The sequence below is a fragment of the Arvicanthis niloticus genome, chromosome 4 (genome assembly GCF_011762505.2).
Source record: "Arvicanthis niloticus isolate mArvNil1 chromosome 4, mArvNil1.pat.X, whole genome shotgun sequence".
NCBI classification, from domain to species: Eukaryota; Metazoa; Chordata; class Mammalia; order Rodentia; family Muridae; genus Arvicanthis; species Arvicanthis niloticus.
In genome coordinates this window covers 47,294,139-47,312,348 of record NC_047661.1, presented here as the reverse complement: position 1 = coordinate 47,312,348, position 18,210 = coordinate 47,294,139, and the positions used below count along the sequence as shown (strand labels likewise).

General features: G+C 39.9%; 1 protein-coding gene across 2 annotated transcripts in view; it reads right to left on the bottom strand.

Annotated features, from left to right (window-relative positions):
* Lekr1 (leucine, glutamate and lysine rich 1) overlaps positions 1-18,210 on the bottom strand; it is a 160,241-nt gene that overhangs the window by 32,361 nt on the left and 109,670 nt on the right. For both annotated transcript variants that reach the window (XR_013109852.1, XM_034499420.2), the window contains 2 exons: positions 16,343-16,420; positions 14,618-14,821 (listed from right to left, as the gene is read on the bottom strand). Coding sequence is in view for 1 of the 2 variants with exons in the window: in XM_034499420.2 (XP_034355311.1) it covers positions 14,618-14,821; positions 16,343-16,420 (282 nt within the window). In the remaining variant the exon portion in view is untranslated. The remainder of the gene's footprint in view (positions 1-14,617; positions 14,822-16,342; positions 16,421-18,210) is intronic.

Here is an 18,210-nt window from a genome sequence, read left to right as displayed (position 1 = left end):
ATTTGACATACATGTCCCAATCACAGTCCATCACTGAGCAAAGCCAGGGCAGTGACTCGAGCAGAATAGGAACCTGAAGGCAGGAACTGAAACAAAGTCCTCAGAGGAACACTGGCTCTTCTTGTGTTCCCTTTGGACTGATCAGTTTACTTCCTTACACAACCAGTATTGTCACTCACGGACACTGCAAGGAGTCTGACTCACAGAGGCTCCAAGGGAGATGCTGCCGTGGAGGATGAGCCTGCAGAGTGCTCAGTATCTCTGGAACAACAACAACAACAAAGACAGTCTTATGGGAAGATGCTTTTTAAAGGTGGTTTCATGGAATTGGACAAAAAGTGGTGGAAGGAATAGCCGAGAAGTGGAACTAGAGATGTGGTGGCAACAGGTGTGGGAGCACAGCCATGGTGGGAGCACAGCCACAGGCACCTCCACTAAGGCTTCTGCTGGGGAGAAGAGAGCACAGGGTGGTGGTGCTGCAAACACAATTGTCATGCTTGGGGTACCTACAGAGCAGCTGGTGCCAAAAGCAGGGTAGTATACGGCAGCCTGAAGTTCTTGCAGGTCCTGCCCCCTGATTCTGAACAATAAGATCTCCAAGATGAAGACTGGTTTATTTTCTAAATTAAGCCTCCTAAAAAGACCTCTATGATCCATGCTGTTGCAGGAGGCCATGTCGATGCCCATGATCAGGGCTGCCACAGGAGACCATGTTGATGTCTGTGGTTCATGCTGAGGCTGGATTCCTGTTGATGTCTGGAGACCATGTTGAGGTCTGTGTTTCAGGCTGCTGCTGGAGGCTGTATGGATACCCATGGTCAGTGCTGCCACAGGAAACCACATGAAGTTTATGATTTGCGCTGCCGCAGGCTGCTATAGGCAGGGAAGCTTCCTTTGTAGTGGTATCAATGACTGAATACTCCTGAGATTGAGACACACTGATGGCTTCTGTGACTCCCCGCCCCCCGAAAACAAAGAGAAACAGTCCAGACAGAAAGCCATTGAAGAGTCCTTAGAAACTGTGATAAAGATGCTGAAGTATAGCTCTTCATAGTCGGTGGTTTCTGGTGGGGGTGGGGAAGGACTCAGTTTTCTTTAAGGGGCTGGCCACTGGGAGATTGACCATGCTCCAATGAGTATATGGGCAGCACAAGTTGGACTTGGTGTATTTTGGGGGTGGGTGAGCGTAAGGATGGGAGAGTGGACCTGGGAGGAATGGTAAGTGAGTGTAATTTGGGTGCATTTCCCGTGATCATATAGTGATTAGTACTATGCGTTGTGTATGAAATTCTCAAATAGTTAAAAAAAATATTATGTTGGCGGGAGGAGAAAATGTTTCACAGATTTGACTACAGGCCAATATGATTTTTTTTCAATTGAGGTTCCCTCTTCTTGGGTGACCTGGTTGTCTGTCAAGTTGACAAAAACCAAATCAGCACAAACACAAAAAAATCAAAATATAAACAGCTGGGGGCTGTTAAATGTGTATTGCTTACACAGAAGCCCTGAGCTGGCTCACAATGCCTATAACTAAAGCTGCATGACATTCAGTGTCTACCTCTGCTCCCTAAGAGGTCCTGTGACAAGTGTACACCCCCACCCTATGTACACATGAGAAAGACTTTTAAAACATCACGTATGGCCATATGTGGTAGCATGCTCTTTTAATCCTAGTACAGGCAGATTTCTGTGAGGTTGAGGCCAGCCTTGTTACATAGCAAGTTCCAGGACAGCCAGGGCTACATAGTGAGTCCCTAACTTAAAAAAAAAAAAAATCAGAGATGAAAAGAGATATTACAATGGGTAACACAGAAACTGATAATTTCCTGAGCCTATATGCTTTCCAGAGGCTGAACCATGCATGATGTAGAAGAAAACTGAAAAGAACAATAACAGGTAATGAAACTGAATCTGTGATTTTAAAAACAAGTCTCCCATCAAAGAAAAGTCCAGGACAAGATAACTGTACTAAATTCTACCAAATATTTAAAGAAGAACTTATGTCAGGTTCTTCTTACCCTACTCCACAAAATTCAGTATGAGGGCATCTTTCCAAATAGCCACTGATACCAGCCTTATTCCACTATTACCACAACCACACAAGAACACATCAGTTGGAACAGGTTGATAACCCTGATGAACATAGACACACTATGACCACAGACTTCTAACAAACACTCAGAGTGTAAGGGAGGAAGGACAGTCATGTCAATAAATAATCATCAGAAAATTGAGTAGACAGAGAATGAAATTAGATCCCTTAACTGCAAAATCAATCTAAAAGTGAATGAAAGGACCAAAGGTAAGACCTGGAAAAATGAAGCAACTGGAAGAAAATATGGAGGACTAGAACGTCTGAATGGGCAAGGTCTTTTTAGAGAAGACCTAAAAATCACAGTAAACAAAAGCATAAATTGACGAATGGAATTATGACAAAACAAAAACCTTGTGCAGAGCAAAGGAAGCAGCCATCCGGCTGAAGAAGCAAATTACATCATGGGAGGCCATACTGGTAAATCACACAGCTGATAAGGAGTAAAAATCAAGATATAAGAAGTTCACATATCAAAACCCTGGTATGATGTACAGTAAACATCTCTGAAGAGAAGAAAAGCAAATGACTCAACAGGTACATGCAAAATGCTCAACACTACCAGCACAACTTCACTAGGAAGTTCAAATCAAAGCTTATATGAGCTATATCACTCTATCCAGTAAGAATGGCTACTCCAAAATGAGAAATGCTGCAGAAAAGGGAGCCCTTTCTCACTGTTGTTGGGAATGTAAATTAGTATAGCCATTTTGGAGAACATGATGGAAGGTCCTTAAAAAGCTAAAAATAGAACTACCATCTGGTCTAGCAATCTCACAGCTGGGTACAGATCAAAGAGGCGTTGGGAAATCAGTATGTCAAGAAGACATCTGCACATTCATGTGCAGTGCAGCAATAGCCAAGAAATGGAAAGAAGCTAGTATCCATCACAGGAATACAGAAAAGTTTAGTAAAACAAAATGGCATACTCTGGCGGTTACAAAGAAGGAACTCCTGCCATTTGTGACGATGTGGTTAGAACTGGAGATCACTGTGTTAAGTGAAATTAGCTAGGCACAAGCAAGCGCTGCATGATTTCATGTTTACAAAGAGTTGATCTCATAAGGTTTAAGGATAGAGTAGTGGTTACAGAGGTGGGAGAGGCTGAGAGTAGAGAGAAGTGAAGCACATGCTCAGTGATGACTGATTACAGTTAGAAATAAGAGGGTCTGGTGTTCTAATGTTAACTGTGTGTCACACTTCTAAAAGCTCTTGGGAGGGGTCTTATCATCCCAAGGGGTTTAACTTTACTTAACTACATATATATGTACACACACACACACACACACACACACACACACACACACACACACACACACACACACACACACACTGGTTAAAGAGAAGGAAGCCATGATTTGGGAGGGAGAGAAGGCATAGCATGGATAGGAAGAAGGAAGGGGGATGATGTCATTATATTTAAGTTTCTGAGACTTCAGCAGCAAGTTCTCCATAGACTATTTCCTCAGTGAACCACACATTTTCCCCGCCCTTTCTAATGCCAAAAGCCCCATTTTTGTGTTTTTAAGTCACCATTCTAAAATTTATAGGAGCTTAATTTGTATTTTTAAAGTGAAATGAGATAGATATGGTGGTTTGAATAAAATGACCCCCACAGGTCCATAGGGAGTGGCACTTATTAGAAGGCATGGGCTTGTCAGAGTGGGTGTAGCCTTGCTGGAAGTGGATCAACATGTAAAACTCTCAGCTCCTCCTCCAGCACCATGCCTGCTTGCACTCTTTCATGTTTTCCTCCATGACAATAATGGACCTCTGAAACTGTAAGCCAGCCCAAATTAAGTGTTTTCCTTTATAGGAGTTGCTGTGGTCATGGTGTCTCTTCACAGCAATAGACATCCTAACAAGCTGGCACCAAGAATGGGATATTGCTGTCATAGGCCTAACCATGCTTTTGTTTGGAGGAATGTGGACTCTGGAACTTTGGACTTTTAGAGAAGAGTTGTGGGCTACTAACCACTAAGTTGGGGTTAATGAGTCTTCATAGTAGAAACATGGAAGACATTGTGCTAAGGGTAATTTGATCTGCAGGGTCCTAGCTCAAGAGGTTTCAGAGGAGAAGAATATTTCTATGTATTCTATGTGTCCTAAAGACTATTCTTATAATATTTTGGCTAACAACATGGCTGCTTTTTGCTCTTGTTTGAAAAATCTGTCTGAGGCTAAAGTGAAGAATTTTGTATTAATTCTGTTGGCAGAGGAAATATCAAAACTACCTAGTGTTGACTCTGTCGTGTGTTTTTTAGTGTTCACTCTTATGGATATCTATAATGAAAAAAGGAGCAAGCTAAACAATGAAAAATATAAAATGGAGGAAAGGGGCACCAGGGAGTGAAATGGATCTAAAGCCTGTGTTTAAGGAGATAAACAGATTAAACAAAAGCCTGGCATTAAATGGGATAAAGGAGTAGTGACCTCGGGGTAAGATCCTACCCTCCTAGGCTTTCAAGAGATTGCATGAGTCTTGGAAGAGACTGAATTTTGGACTTTTAAACAGGGCTGATACTATAATAGACTATGGGGACTTTCGAAGTTGGGCTAAATGCATTTCACATTATGATATGGCTACAAGCCTATGGGTAGCAGGGAACGGAATGCGGTGGCTTGAATAGAAATGGCCCACGTAGATCCACAGTGAGTGGCACTATTAGGAGGTGTGGAGGAAATGCATCACTAGGGGCTGTGCTTTAAGGTCTCAGAAGCTCAAACCCAGGCTCAGTGGTTGTCACTTCTGCTGCCTGATCTAGATGTAGGACTCTCAGCTACTTCTCCAGTACCTGCCTGCACATCGCCATGCTTCCTGCCATGCCTTCCACCATGACAATAATGGACTAAACCTCAGAACTGTAAGCCAGCCCCAATGAAAAGTTTTCCTTTAAAAGAGTTGTCATGGTTACGGTGTCTCTTCACAGCAACAGAATGCATGGGTCAACTAAGCATGTGCTAGCTTAGTTGTCTTGGAGCCTCAATTTCAAGCCCAGCCCTTGCCAGCTCCCTACAGTCTCCATTTTCACCCCCTGCTGCCACGCTCTGCTTCAGCTGGGAGTGGGGCCTGTGCTAGGGTACCATTCCAGTCAAGAGTCTATTCTTCTACTCTGATAATGCCGTGTCTGAGGAGTGTGACATTAAATAAAAACAAAATCCACCATAACAGGTTGAGGGGCAGACTGTCACAGGAAAAACCTTCGAGTTTAAATAAAAGGTCTTACATTTTTATTTTGCACTTTGCCCTGAAAGTTATGTAGTAGGTTGGTATGTAGTGTGTGTAAGTTAATATTATCTATATAAAGTAACTTTGATTGCAAACTGGGAAAAATGTAGGCTGTGTCAAGAAGATATCAGAGATCAAGTATGTCTTGCTCTTTGCATTATTTGAAATGAATTCAAGATATTAATTTTGGTTCTCATTAAATATGCATCATAGAATTTTAATAGTAACAACTAAAATAATAGAAATGAAATATATTGCTAGTGAAAAAATTTTACTGAGAAAATACATAAAACTCCAACAATCCTCTCTCTAAAAAGCCTATAATGAATGGGGAAGAAAGGAGACTAGAAAGATTAAAATAATAGTAACAATAATGGTAGAAGGAGAGTGATACAAACTAAATAATTAACTGTAGTTCTGTGTTCTTCACACAAAATGCCCTAGAACAAGGGCAGGTAAAAATGGAGATGAAATGTGTTATTTACAGCTACATATTAAAGGGAAGAACATGAACAGTGTTACCAGGCAAACAGACTTTTAGAACTAAGTCATTCTTTGGGGGCTAAAATGATAATCAGCTTATTTTACCATGAATATCTTAAAACTTGTTTTTTCAACTTAAAATAGCTTCAAAATAAAGAAATCAGCATAGCTCTAAGGCAAAACTAACAACTCTACATCACTGTGGACAGAGTCAACACAGCTCCCTTAGTTATAAAAAATTCATTCCAGGACAGCTGCAAATAGCCATGGAAACACACTGTGCAACTGCAGACTGCAATAGGAGTGACCCTCCAGGAGCTGTAATGGAGCAAGGGAGGGTCACATAGAGAGGTAATGTGGGGAAAAGAGAAGACTGAATGCAAATAAGAAGGCTGACTTGAGGTTAGCATGTAGAACCTTGCATGCAAGTTGTGGAAAAACTCAAAATTATTTTCTAGTTCATATGACATTGACTGCACACTAGGCCTGAAAATAAATTTTATCAAATCTAAAAATTCTAGGCAACCATTTTACTATAACTTGTACTGTCTAATATTATAGACACTTAAATATGGTTGAGATGCACTGTGTGACAGACATGTTAGATTCGAAGTTAGACCAATAATCTAAAATACCTACAACAACTTTTAAAGTCTGCATATTTATTTTTTATTTTAGACATTATAAAAACATAGCAAAAAGACCCACCCAAAGGCTCTACAACTCAGTGAGCCTCTCTACTGTTGGAGCTGCCTGCCATTGGGAACAGAAGCTGTGGAGTCCCACATTGGATTTTATACTGTCACTATATAATATATTTCAATGTACTTATCCACTACAAAAGTTAAAAATCCACGATAGAGTTATTACTAGAAAAACAGTTGGCTCTATATTCTCTTTCATAATTCTTGTTCATTGTCTGCAAAAGGTTACACATTTGATTTGTTGCAGACATATTAGGTTAAATAAAGTATCATTAAATTTTATTACATCTACTTATTTTATGTTATTAACATGAAAAGTAACTAATTTTTAAAAATGTATATACCTTAAATTATATTCCTAATAAGATAGTCTACATTCTGTAAAAACAATTATCAGTTACAAAATATAAATAAGATACCTACCTCCATGTACTTGAAAAAATTTTAAGTGTTTCTGAATAAGCTATAGGTCAAACTAAAAATCATACTTAGTATTTAGATATACTTAGAACTAAACAACAATGGCATTTCTGCATACATTAAAACCTATGAGAAAAAGCTGGGACAGATTGGATAAATTGTGGTGTCCCTCAAGTTACAATACAGATCACGAAACAGAAGGTCCTTTATATACTGTGCTCAAATCTCTGTAACTGAACACTGAATACAAAGAAAAAAACCACAGAACGAAGCATGCAGTATGAGCTCAGGGTGTGTACTGGGCATCAAACCCATGACTCCACATATGCTAAGGCAGTGCTGTCCCCTGAGCTGTATCCCTAGCCCCATGAATCCAATTCTATGAAGATAAATCATGTATAAAGTCCAGCATCTATAGTACTAGAAACATAATTGATTAAAAATTACAGAAAAGCAGGGGCATAACAGGTTTGTAGGTTTGAAAATGTTCTTTAACAATTTAAGGGTGTTCTTTTTATCCTAGTTTGCTGAGATTACCAAAGCAGAAGAGAAGACTGGATGGGCCTGCGGAGAAGCACAGGGGCTTCAAAGCTAACAGGAAGATTCTCTTCTCTGGACTGAGTAGTTGGTGATGATGTGTATTACGCTATCTACAGGTCTTTTTAAAAGTTGTGAAGAAAAAAATCACTGATAAGGCTGGAGCACAAAGGAGGATTTAGTGGGATAGAATTCCAGGTCAAAACTAAGGTGCTGCCTGAACAGGTTCTGAGCAGAGGGTGCCACTGCTCTCTTTGGGCACAGAAGAGCCATCTGTTCCCGAAGACAGGCAAATTAGTCACTATAGCTGTGGTTTAAAGTCTAGAGAATTAAAAAAAAGAAAATGATTCTGGGGTGTGAGGCAGAGGCGCTGGCTCTGATTGCGTGCACAGCCATCTTCTAAGCTGGAGCAGAGGAAGTAAAGCAAAATGGGCGGGTTCAGGGAGGCAAGGAGACAGGACAACAGGAAACACGTGGCACGGTGTTCCTCTGGACATTCGTTGGCTGCAGACTCATCTTCTAATTTGATTTAGGTGCTAGCAGTTCTTAAATTTTATCTGAAGCTCAGATAAATTTGAGTATGACCCATGGACCCAGCTTTCCACCGTAGCAGCAAGTGTTACCTGAGGATGGTGTTTTTGCAGAGACAGAAAAGAAAAATGATCAAAACAGATATTTGAAAACGTCTGTTCCCAGTTCAATGTCAAGTGACCAAGTCTGGTAAGAACTGGGTGTAAACAGCAGAGCCCTTTCCCCCTCCCCCTCCCCTGCAATCTACACTTTCTTGTATTGCCACCAGTAAATCTACAGTGTGATTTCCCATTTTTAGGATACATCTATGCTTTCTATATGGATGGAACCACGGTGTGTTCTTTTTTGCTCTGGCATCTTTAGTTCAGCACAGTTCTTTCTAAATGTATCCATGCTGTATGGTGCATCATTTATTAGTCCATTCATTTTTATCCTGAGTACTGTTCCACTGTACAAATGCAAGCACAACATTTTCTCTACTCATCTCCTGGTGGATGCTTAGATTGATCCACAGATTTAGACTATTACAAACGAAGCCACTGCACCTATGCATGTTTGTATGTTTCATTTCTCTTGGGTAAATGTACAGACATGGAATGTCACGTTTCTTTGTGTGCTAACTGGCCTTGTTTGGTAATGTCTGCACAAATCTTTTGATCACTGGTTGTTTATGTTCGTAAAACTGAGTTTCTATTATTCTTTTTGTATTCTGGAAACAAATCCTTTATTAGATATATCTTTTGTAAATATATTACCTCAAGCTATGAGTTGTCGTTTAAGTCTCTTCTTAGTTTTCTGATGAACATATTTTTAATAGTGGTTAAGTCATTTGAACTTCTAATAAGATAGAAGACCTGTAAGATAACATTATGTTTCCTTAGCCACTAAATATATGGTTGTTTGTTATTGAATCAATAGTACACAGGTATACTGGTCTAATTTTAAGTAATATTATTCAACTAGGTAAAACCCAAAAATAATATTATAGTAAATTTGATCAAGAAAATGAGCAGCTATCAATTAAAATAAAGCAGCACTTCGATTAAAATGGCACTGAATATCAAAAGAGTCAGATCAGAGAATGGACATGGCTGTCCACATGTTCATTAAAAGTGGCCAGAAGGAAGAGTTCTGGCAATCTGGTACAATTTCTTTCTTCTTTCTTGTTTTGGATTCACTTTTCAAATATATTTATCTTGTTTTTATTTATATGTACATGTGTGTCTGTGTGTGGATGTATATACGTGAGTACTGGTGCCTGCAGAGGCCAAAAGAAGGCACAGGATGGCCTAAAGCTTGAGTTACAGGTACCCATGCCCAACATGGGTACTGGGAACTGAACTCTGATCTTCTGAAAGAGCAGGAAGTGCTCTTAACTGCTGAACCTTCTCTCCAGCTCCCTCACTTTTTGCTAAAACCAGGTTTTCTCTTTGAACAGGTCTAGTTGGTTAAGAAATTCCAATGTACATTTCTAGATGGTGCCCATGAGTAACATTAGGTGTCACCTCTACTACAAAGCAGATGGTACTTGTCAAGTCCAAAGGAAACTCCATTTCTCCAAACTCCAAAAGGCAGAAGGGACATCGGGTTACTGGTGGTCCCTATCAGCACACTGAAGTGCATGCTGGCCACTCAGCTCACCAGTATCACAAGTCCCTTCTGCACATTTCAAAGCCCATGAGAGCTAACATCCTAGCTCTTCTCCTCCCCTACCCTAAACTGCCCCAGCTCATAGGTTCCCTTTTCTGTAGCAACTCATTCTCCTTACAACGCAGCTATTTTGGCTATGCTCGCCTGTGTCTCCCTCTCCCTCCCTTTGTCTCCTCTGTCTCTCTCACAGTTTCCTCTGTCTTTGTCTTGCCTTACTCTCCCTTTCCCTATGTCCCCATGCCCTTCCCTCTGCTCAGGCTTCTCTCATGTCCAGGTCTACTCTGCTGACCATGTTCAGTCTACTTCTTTCTCTCTGTGTTCTGGACTGTTCTGGATTCTTTGAAATGTGTCTGGCTCTGGGTCTGTCTCTCTCCGTCTCTCCCTCCCCGCCTCTAAATCTACAACAAGAATCCCTTCCATTCCCCACCCCATGGAGCAGTGACATCATCAGTTTATAGAGTACTGAATATCTGAGATGTCTGAATAACAGTCTCCCTCAAAACAGTTTTAATTTTGATACCATGAAATGTAGAATGCACTTCATATTTAGTCTCTTCATGCACAAAACACTGTTTGTTAGAACAAAAACTTCAGGTCTGGTAGGCTACAGCAGCCGAAATATGACCAGGTTCAAACACTGTTTAAAACGTCAGCATTGTGCACTAAATTTTCGAGGCATTATGAAGTCTGTTAGGACAGTCCCACAAAGAACAAGGAGTTTTAAGTAAACTCTTTTTTTATGAATTTACAACTGTGAGGGAAATTTTGTTTGAACCTGTACATACAGGAAGGAACAAAGACTTTTCTACCTCTTTGAGTCCTTGCTAAAGTGTTACTGGCTCTAAGAAAGAAGTCTTTAATGGGACAAGAAAGAGAGAAGACATACGGATGGTATTCTAAGAACTCACTTGATTAGCATAGAATTTGCAATGAATAATGTATATAGTGATGATTAATCCTGATTCCCCAAATGAAAACCACACTCAGGCAGTATACCCATGGAAGGACTTGCACACTAAGACTACAAGACAGTGATAAGAAAACACATTCTTACATAGGAACAAGCTACAAGGACCAACTCTGACTACAATTTGTTAGAACCTAGAGGGATTGGGAAAGACAATAACATTAATTATAAAGGTCTATTCATGTCTCAAAAAGCTAAAGCTATATCCAGGTAGATACTGAATATCTTCAGAACGTATTCCAGAGATATTGATGTTTCAGAATTAAAGGAAGTGCCACAGATTTGAGTCCTAAACTTGAATTTACTAAGAAGCAAAGGGGATTCCCATCAGAATCTTACACCATTGTGCCCTCAGCTCCTATTTTTGGCAAGTCAGAAGCCCTAGAAAATCTAGGAGGAGCTTCCCAGTTTCAAATCCTGTGATCAGTGGTTTGATGGGGGATGAAATACACCCTCATCTAGGTAGCAGATACCTAGCTGCCTAGCAGTACCAAGTGCCTGCTGTGTATGTGTCAGGAGCTGCTCATGTTTCTGGGGATGCAATGGTTCTTATCACTCCTTAGAAATATGTTTGTACAATTCTTTCAATGTTAGAAGAAATGAAGAGCAGAGAGCAAATCACTGAGGTGATATGATTCACAAGTGGCCAAGCTAGTGCAAGCTTGTGCCAATGTAGAGCTTTCTGCAGTGTGTCATGCTGCCTTTCTTCTGCAAGCTTCTCAAATGGAGCTGTGGCTATCTCTAACACACTACCCTGCAATCTCACCAGATTTTTTAAAAATTAACATTTTCAGAGTTGACACAATAGGCAAATTAGGATATACTTGCAATTAAGGATATTTATTTTAAAAACTAACTTTTAAATTCTCAGCCCCAAAAGAAAATGCGACTCTAATTTCTTATATGAATGCAAAATTTTAGATTCCCTTAATTATAGTTAAAAATGTAACTGCAAACAAACGTCAAGCCAGAATGCCAAAACAACAGCTTTGAGTCCCATTTCACAAGTTGTTCTTTTAGAGATGTCTTCACATTGTCAATCAAAGAGATAATTTTGATTTTGCCACAGCTCCTGCCTCCATTAAAAACAGCAAGTGTTCGATGGCATAAGAAGCTGGGCAAGTATGTTGTTCTCAAAGCTGTTGGTGAGTAGGAAACCAGAGGAGATGGTGAGTCTGGGGAGAAAATGTTGTTATATTATTGAAGATAGTATTGAGCCCTTCGGTTCGGTAGTGCTACTCTCTGATAATGACATCAAGATGGAATCACCCCAAGGATTGTTACATATCATGAATAAACCAGATAATACTGAATTCAACAGATTTTTGCTGAGTATCTACATAGTGACAACAGACTATAAAAATGAGGCTTCAAGGAGCCAATGCGCAAATTTAAAAAAAAAAAAAAAAAAAAAAAAAAAAGAGGAACTAGAAGAAATAATACTCCAGAGTGTCTGTAACCTACAAGGCACACTGCTACACCTTCAGTCTCCACAGGAACACAGCTGTATTAGTATGCCTAGTTTAGACATAAGGAAACAGGTTAATATGGTTGGGTTGCCCAAGCTTGACAGTGGCCAAGCTGGGATGCAAATCTATGTTTGTTCAACTCAAAAGCCTACAAAGTACAGAGCCCTTGCTTCACCACTGGATTCCTTATTGGTGTTTGAGGCAGGGTCATACTATGTAGCCTTGGCTGGCCTGGTCTTGCTTCAATCTTGCAGTGATCCTCCTGCCTCAGCCTCCTCCACATGGGGATTACAGGTGTGTACTACCATGGGCAGCTATTAGTCTTTTCAGTGTATCTAATACTAAATATGTTTAATTATTTCCCATTGCTTCTAAGTTGAATTAATTTGATCCTGAGGGAAGAATGTTCATCACACCAATGATAATGTACATCATGTGTACTTAGACTGATCCTCAAAGAACTTCAGAAACACTTAGAAGATGAAGGAGCTCAGTGCCCCCCCCAAACCCCCCCCCCCCCCCGTGGCAGACAGAGTTCATGTAGCCTTGCTCCAGCATCATCAAACATGGCATCCTAGATAGCACGAATTGTTCAAATGATCAAGGTTCTAAACCAAAGACTTCTGAGGTTTTTATTTATTACAATGTATCTTTCTGAGGATTGTAATTATGTGTGTTCTCTATAGAATACATAACTATTTTCAGAAGGTTGGCAATTAGTATGGCCACTTGTTGTTAACCCATATTACATAGACATACAGGGCATTTCTGAAGTGACTGATGTGCCTAGGGCCATCATTATGTATTTCTAATATAGTTCTAATATATACTATAATGTATGTGTAAATTATAGTGATCTTGAAATTGCTGTGTGCATTCAGAAATCTCCTTTATGGTTATGCATGCTCAATCTTCCATGGGCAGTCCTTTAAAAAGCCTGGCTTTTCTAAATTTCTTGATTATTATATTGCAGCTTCTAACATGCTATCTGCTGTTATATGTGGCATATGACATATGACCTCAGCATACACTATTTAATCATGAAGTGAAGAAGAAAAGAGGTTGATGAAGAGTCAGGTAGGTACAAAGACAACATTGTTGCAAGAATCGGGTTACTGATATCTCAAAGTGAGGAAGAAATGTGGGTGACATTAGCTCTGCAGTTGTTACTTAAGGAGAAGTAGAAATAAAATCAGCCCACGAAGCACAGAGACAAGCCTTGTTTCTTAGAGAGCTATGAAGATCTGCCAGCCTGCAGTACAAATAGATGACTACCACAGTCCACCACTGTGTTCGGGTGAAGGAATTCTGAGCAATGAACCCAATTATGGTATGCCTGCCATTGACTGCTGCAGCCCTACCTTAAAATTAGACCAGTATACCTGTGTACTATTGATTCAGTAACAAATAATCATATATTTAGTGGCTAAGGAAACATAAGAAAATAGCTATAATTATGAAGGAGACCTAAAATTTTATATATACATATGCACACACATATATATAAGATTTATAAATAGTACTCATAAGACTGACAAAAGCTTTTAATGAGAATAAATTGTTAGAAGAGGGCCAGCAAGATGGCTGGTAAAGGCCTGGCAATCTGAATTCGCCCACCGAACCTGCATAAGGGTGGAAGGGGAGAGCCAGTACCACAAAGTTGTCCTTGGACCTCCACACATACACTGTCGTATGTGTGCCAACACACACACACCCAAAAGCAATAAATAAAATTTCTTTTAAATTATATAATAACAAATAGCCAATCAACCATCAACTTCCTATGTACAGAGAATAATAAAAAGTAAAAATCTGTCCCGTTGACACTGCCTTCAGATTGCCAGGCCTTTACTAACCATCTTGCTGGCCCTCTTCTGTCTGTATAAGGCTGTATTATTCTAGAATAATAATAATTAGATCAATACATATAAAAAGAATATTTTCTTTGTCTCTATTTTAAAAAATCAACAGGGAAAAATCAAATTTTATGCTATATGTTAGATATACAATTAAAATAAAAGAAAAAGTGAAGACATTCTAGGCAAATTAAACAAGAAAGAAAGCAGAGCTGAAATGTTATTACAGGAAATGCTAATTCAAAGGTAAATGATCAGAACAAAGTACCCTGAGAATCTGGGCCGGCATGCTTTCAGTCCCATTGACACTCTCTTTCTGGACCCTCAGAAAGAGAGTTAAAGAGGAGCCTTACAAGGAAGGGTGGTAAAAAGCCAGCAACCATTTTTATGTTAAAAACCGAATCCACCAATGTTTGGGTAAGGTTATAAATATTCAAAAATGATCAAATGTTGAGTAAAATTCAGAGAGCCATGCACCCTGAACGCCATGTTGGCTTTATACAGCAGTTAATCAGCTTGACCACTTGGAAGTGAGGTAAGGAAGTTCAATAGACTTACCTGTGAACTGTGTCTTAAGTCCTGACTTTAGTGTTATTATAACATCCACCTTGGTGTTTTAAATATATAGTGAATGCTTACTTAACGATAACATTTTTAAAGGAATTATTCTTGACTGTACCTTTCATTTTTCAGTGTTAAAATTTCTTCCTGCGTCTGAAGCAGGAGAGTTTTGGTCTTCTCTAGTTCATTTTCTGCAAGGTTGATTCTTTGTTTTATGTCTTCCTCTTGTCTTTCTTTTGTAGTTAGCTCTTCCTGTACGGTTTTATATAGTTGTTGACAAGTGATTAAAGAGTCTTCTTTTTCTTTAAGTAGCCTTTTGTGCCTAAAAGAAATAAAACATAAAATATCTCAAACATGCATTAGATACTATAATTTTATAGTTATAGTATGATTTTATATTTTGTAGAACTTTCATTTGAACTTTGATCATAATATAACTTTTAAAAAAGACGTTAAGAACATGGATAGTTTATGATGCTAACTTTTTCCACTGTGATTGCTAATCTTCATTGCCAACTTGGCTGTATCGAGGCTCACCTGGATTCTGCATGTGCCTGTGAGGGTGTTTCTGAAAGGGTACAGCAAGGAGGGAAGATACACAGAGAACACTATGAATATACGCAACACCATTCCATGGCCTGGGGTCCAAGCTGAATTAAAAAAAAAAAAAAAGGAATCTGGGTTCCCATAATTCACTGCTCTATTTCCTGACTGTGTAAGATGTAACTAGTTGCCTTATGTTATTACTACCATGTCTTCCCTGTCATAATGAGCTGTGGTCTTCTTAAAAATGAGCTAAAACAAACCCTTGCATCCTTAAGTTACCTTTTTAAAGGTGTGTAACGTGGTACTGTAGGATTTGGTGTTTGTCTTGGTGGGTTTTGAGTTGCTTTGGTTGGATCTTACTTTGCTACAATTCTGTTCCTCCCCTTTGGAATGGAAATGCTTACTCTGATCATGATGAGAAAAGGAACAGAAAATTGGATTCAGGGAGTGAGCTAAACTAAGCATGTGTGTCTTAGGCCTTGGGGACCCGTTTGTGGAAAGAATGTGAAAGGGTTTGGAAGTTGTGGCAAGAGAAGCCTGTGAGTGCTGTAAGCAGGATGTAATGGACCATTCCAGTAGAAAATAAAACTCTCAAAATGCTGAGAGAAATGCAGATAGTGGAGTCCTGGATCGTGAGATCTCAGAGAAGAACAAGGGATTTTTGAGCCATTCATGCAATGTTCTGGAAAAGAACACCGTTTCCCTCATGTCTCGAGAACCTGAATGAGACCAGATTCAAAACCAAAGGACTCATTTGGTTGAGCAAATGTGAGGGCAGGAGAAGAGTCAGGCTGTGCCATGGTCACTGCTCACTATGACAAGGAGTGACAAGTCAAGCAGAATGATAGGGGAAATGTGCGCTTTTGTGAAGGGCTGTCAGTGTAAAGTTGCTGACAAGGCAAGGGCAGTAGTTGTAATTGTTAGAGATTCAGACCATTCAAGACAAGCCTCAAACTATATAGTCATGGGAAAATGGGACCAGTGCCCCCACCACCACAGCATCAAAGGTTTCAACTGGTGAAAATGCATACTCACTCAGAAGAGAGGCTTGATGAAAAGGCCCCTGAAGAAAATAAAAATGGCCCAGTTTGAAAACAAAAGCTTTGGAAAGCACTTTCTCAGATTCTAACATGTTGTGATAAAGAGAGCTGGCGGCAGAACTAGGCAGTGCCATCTACCTGGTACTGGGCTTACAGGCATGCAAAATACAAGGGTTCCCAGTTGCTTTTGACACCACAAAGAAACTATGGTTTAAATTCAGTTATTAAAGTGTTTACTAAATTTTTTCAGTATATACCTTGACTCAGAGATAATGGACTCAAACTTCAGTTTTCTAACTTCTCTTTCACAGTTATCGGCATCATTAGATCTTTTCCTAAGGTAAAGGTATTTTGAAATAGTTAAAATGCATTATTTCAAAATAAAGTATTTTTCCATATCTTAAAATAGTCACATTGTTATTATTTAAAGATGCACTTAGCCAAGTCAACACTTGCCCGGTGGGTCATATTTAGCTAAGAAGGGCGCACTCTGAACATTATCAAACAAACCCCACAACGAACAAGCGAGGTTGTTTCTCAAACATTTTAATCCTAGGGATGGTCTCTGTAAGAACCATGTAGGGGAATTAAAACTCTGGCAGAAAATGCTAGTCTTTTTGGCTCTAAGAACCAGAGACAAAGGTTTCAAGCAACCTCAACTGCTGAGAAGAGAAGGGTTAAATCTCACTAGGACATAGCTTAGGAGAGGGAGCCCCAGGTATGAGCTCTGTTGGTTTCCAAACTTCAAGTGCATAGGGCAGACTCCACACAGCACTGGTGAACATAGACTCACTGGAGGGAGATGGAGCTGCTACCCTGGAGACAGTCTGCATGGTAAGACGGACCCTGTTACTTGCCTGTATCATGATACCACCCTTAGGTTTATTGTTTTTTGTCAACTTGGCACAAGCTGAGGTCATCTGGGTAGAAGAAATTTCAACTGAGGAAACACTCTCATCAGAATGACATGTGTCATTTCTTGATTAATACTAATATGAGAAGGCCTAGCCCACTGTGGGTGGTGCCTCTCCTTAGCAGATAGTCCCAAGTTGTGGAAGGAAGCAGGCTGAGCAAGCCAGGGAGAGCAAGCCAATTAGCAGCATTCCTCCATGGTCTCTGTGTCAATTCCTGCTTCCAGGTTCCTGCCCTGATTTCCTGCCCTGACTGTTTTATAACAGACTGTATGCAATAGGTTCAAATAAACCCTTTCCTCCACAAGTCACTTTTGATCATGGTGTTTATCACAGCAATAGAAAGTAAACTAGAACACTACTTGAGATCAGACCATGTAACAAGCAGTGACATAGTACAGCAGAATGTCACCAGGTCACTTCCTGCCTGCCAGACAAAAAAACTTCTCACAAGTCATCACAGAGGTACTGGGAACTCAGAACATTAACAGTTATATGCTAATAAGAGCAAAAGCTCTAATCACAGCATGTCCAGCTGTGTAAAGGGCATGTTAGAGCTTCACACATCAGTACCTGTGACAGTTAGGAGCCTACTGTGGCACTGACTGTTAGGTGAGGAGTGGTAGCTACTAATCAAGTATAAGCATATCACCGGGGTCCAGAGATAGAAAGTGTGTTTTAAAGTGGAACCATTTTAGACACACAGTGGTCCCCTCTCCATGTCTATGGCTTTGTGTTCTGAAGTTCCTGTTACCATACTACCAAGAGCAGTCATCACTTTGCCCTGTGTGCTCACATTATTGATGCTATCTTGGTCCTGTTCAGCAATCAGATCTACTGCTGTTTAACACAGTGTCTGCTTTTATCTAACATTTACATAGCAGCCCAGGACCATAGTACAATGTCACTTACCACACTTCGTCAGGTAGGCCTTGTAAGTATCTCATAAGACAGCAAATGCAGTATAATAGGATACGAAAGAGAGCTTATTCCTATAACTTCCATTGCATTATGACTATCTTATCCTGTGCTTAATATATAAATTAAACTTTGTCATGAGCACACAGGTATGGTGGACTGAGAATGCCCCCCATAGGCTTAGATGTCTGAATACAGGGTCCCTAGTTGATGGAATTGTTTAGGAGGGATTGGGAGATACAGGCTTGCTGAAGGAGGTATGTCTCTAGGGTGGGGCAGGGTGGACTTTAAGGTCT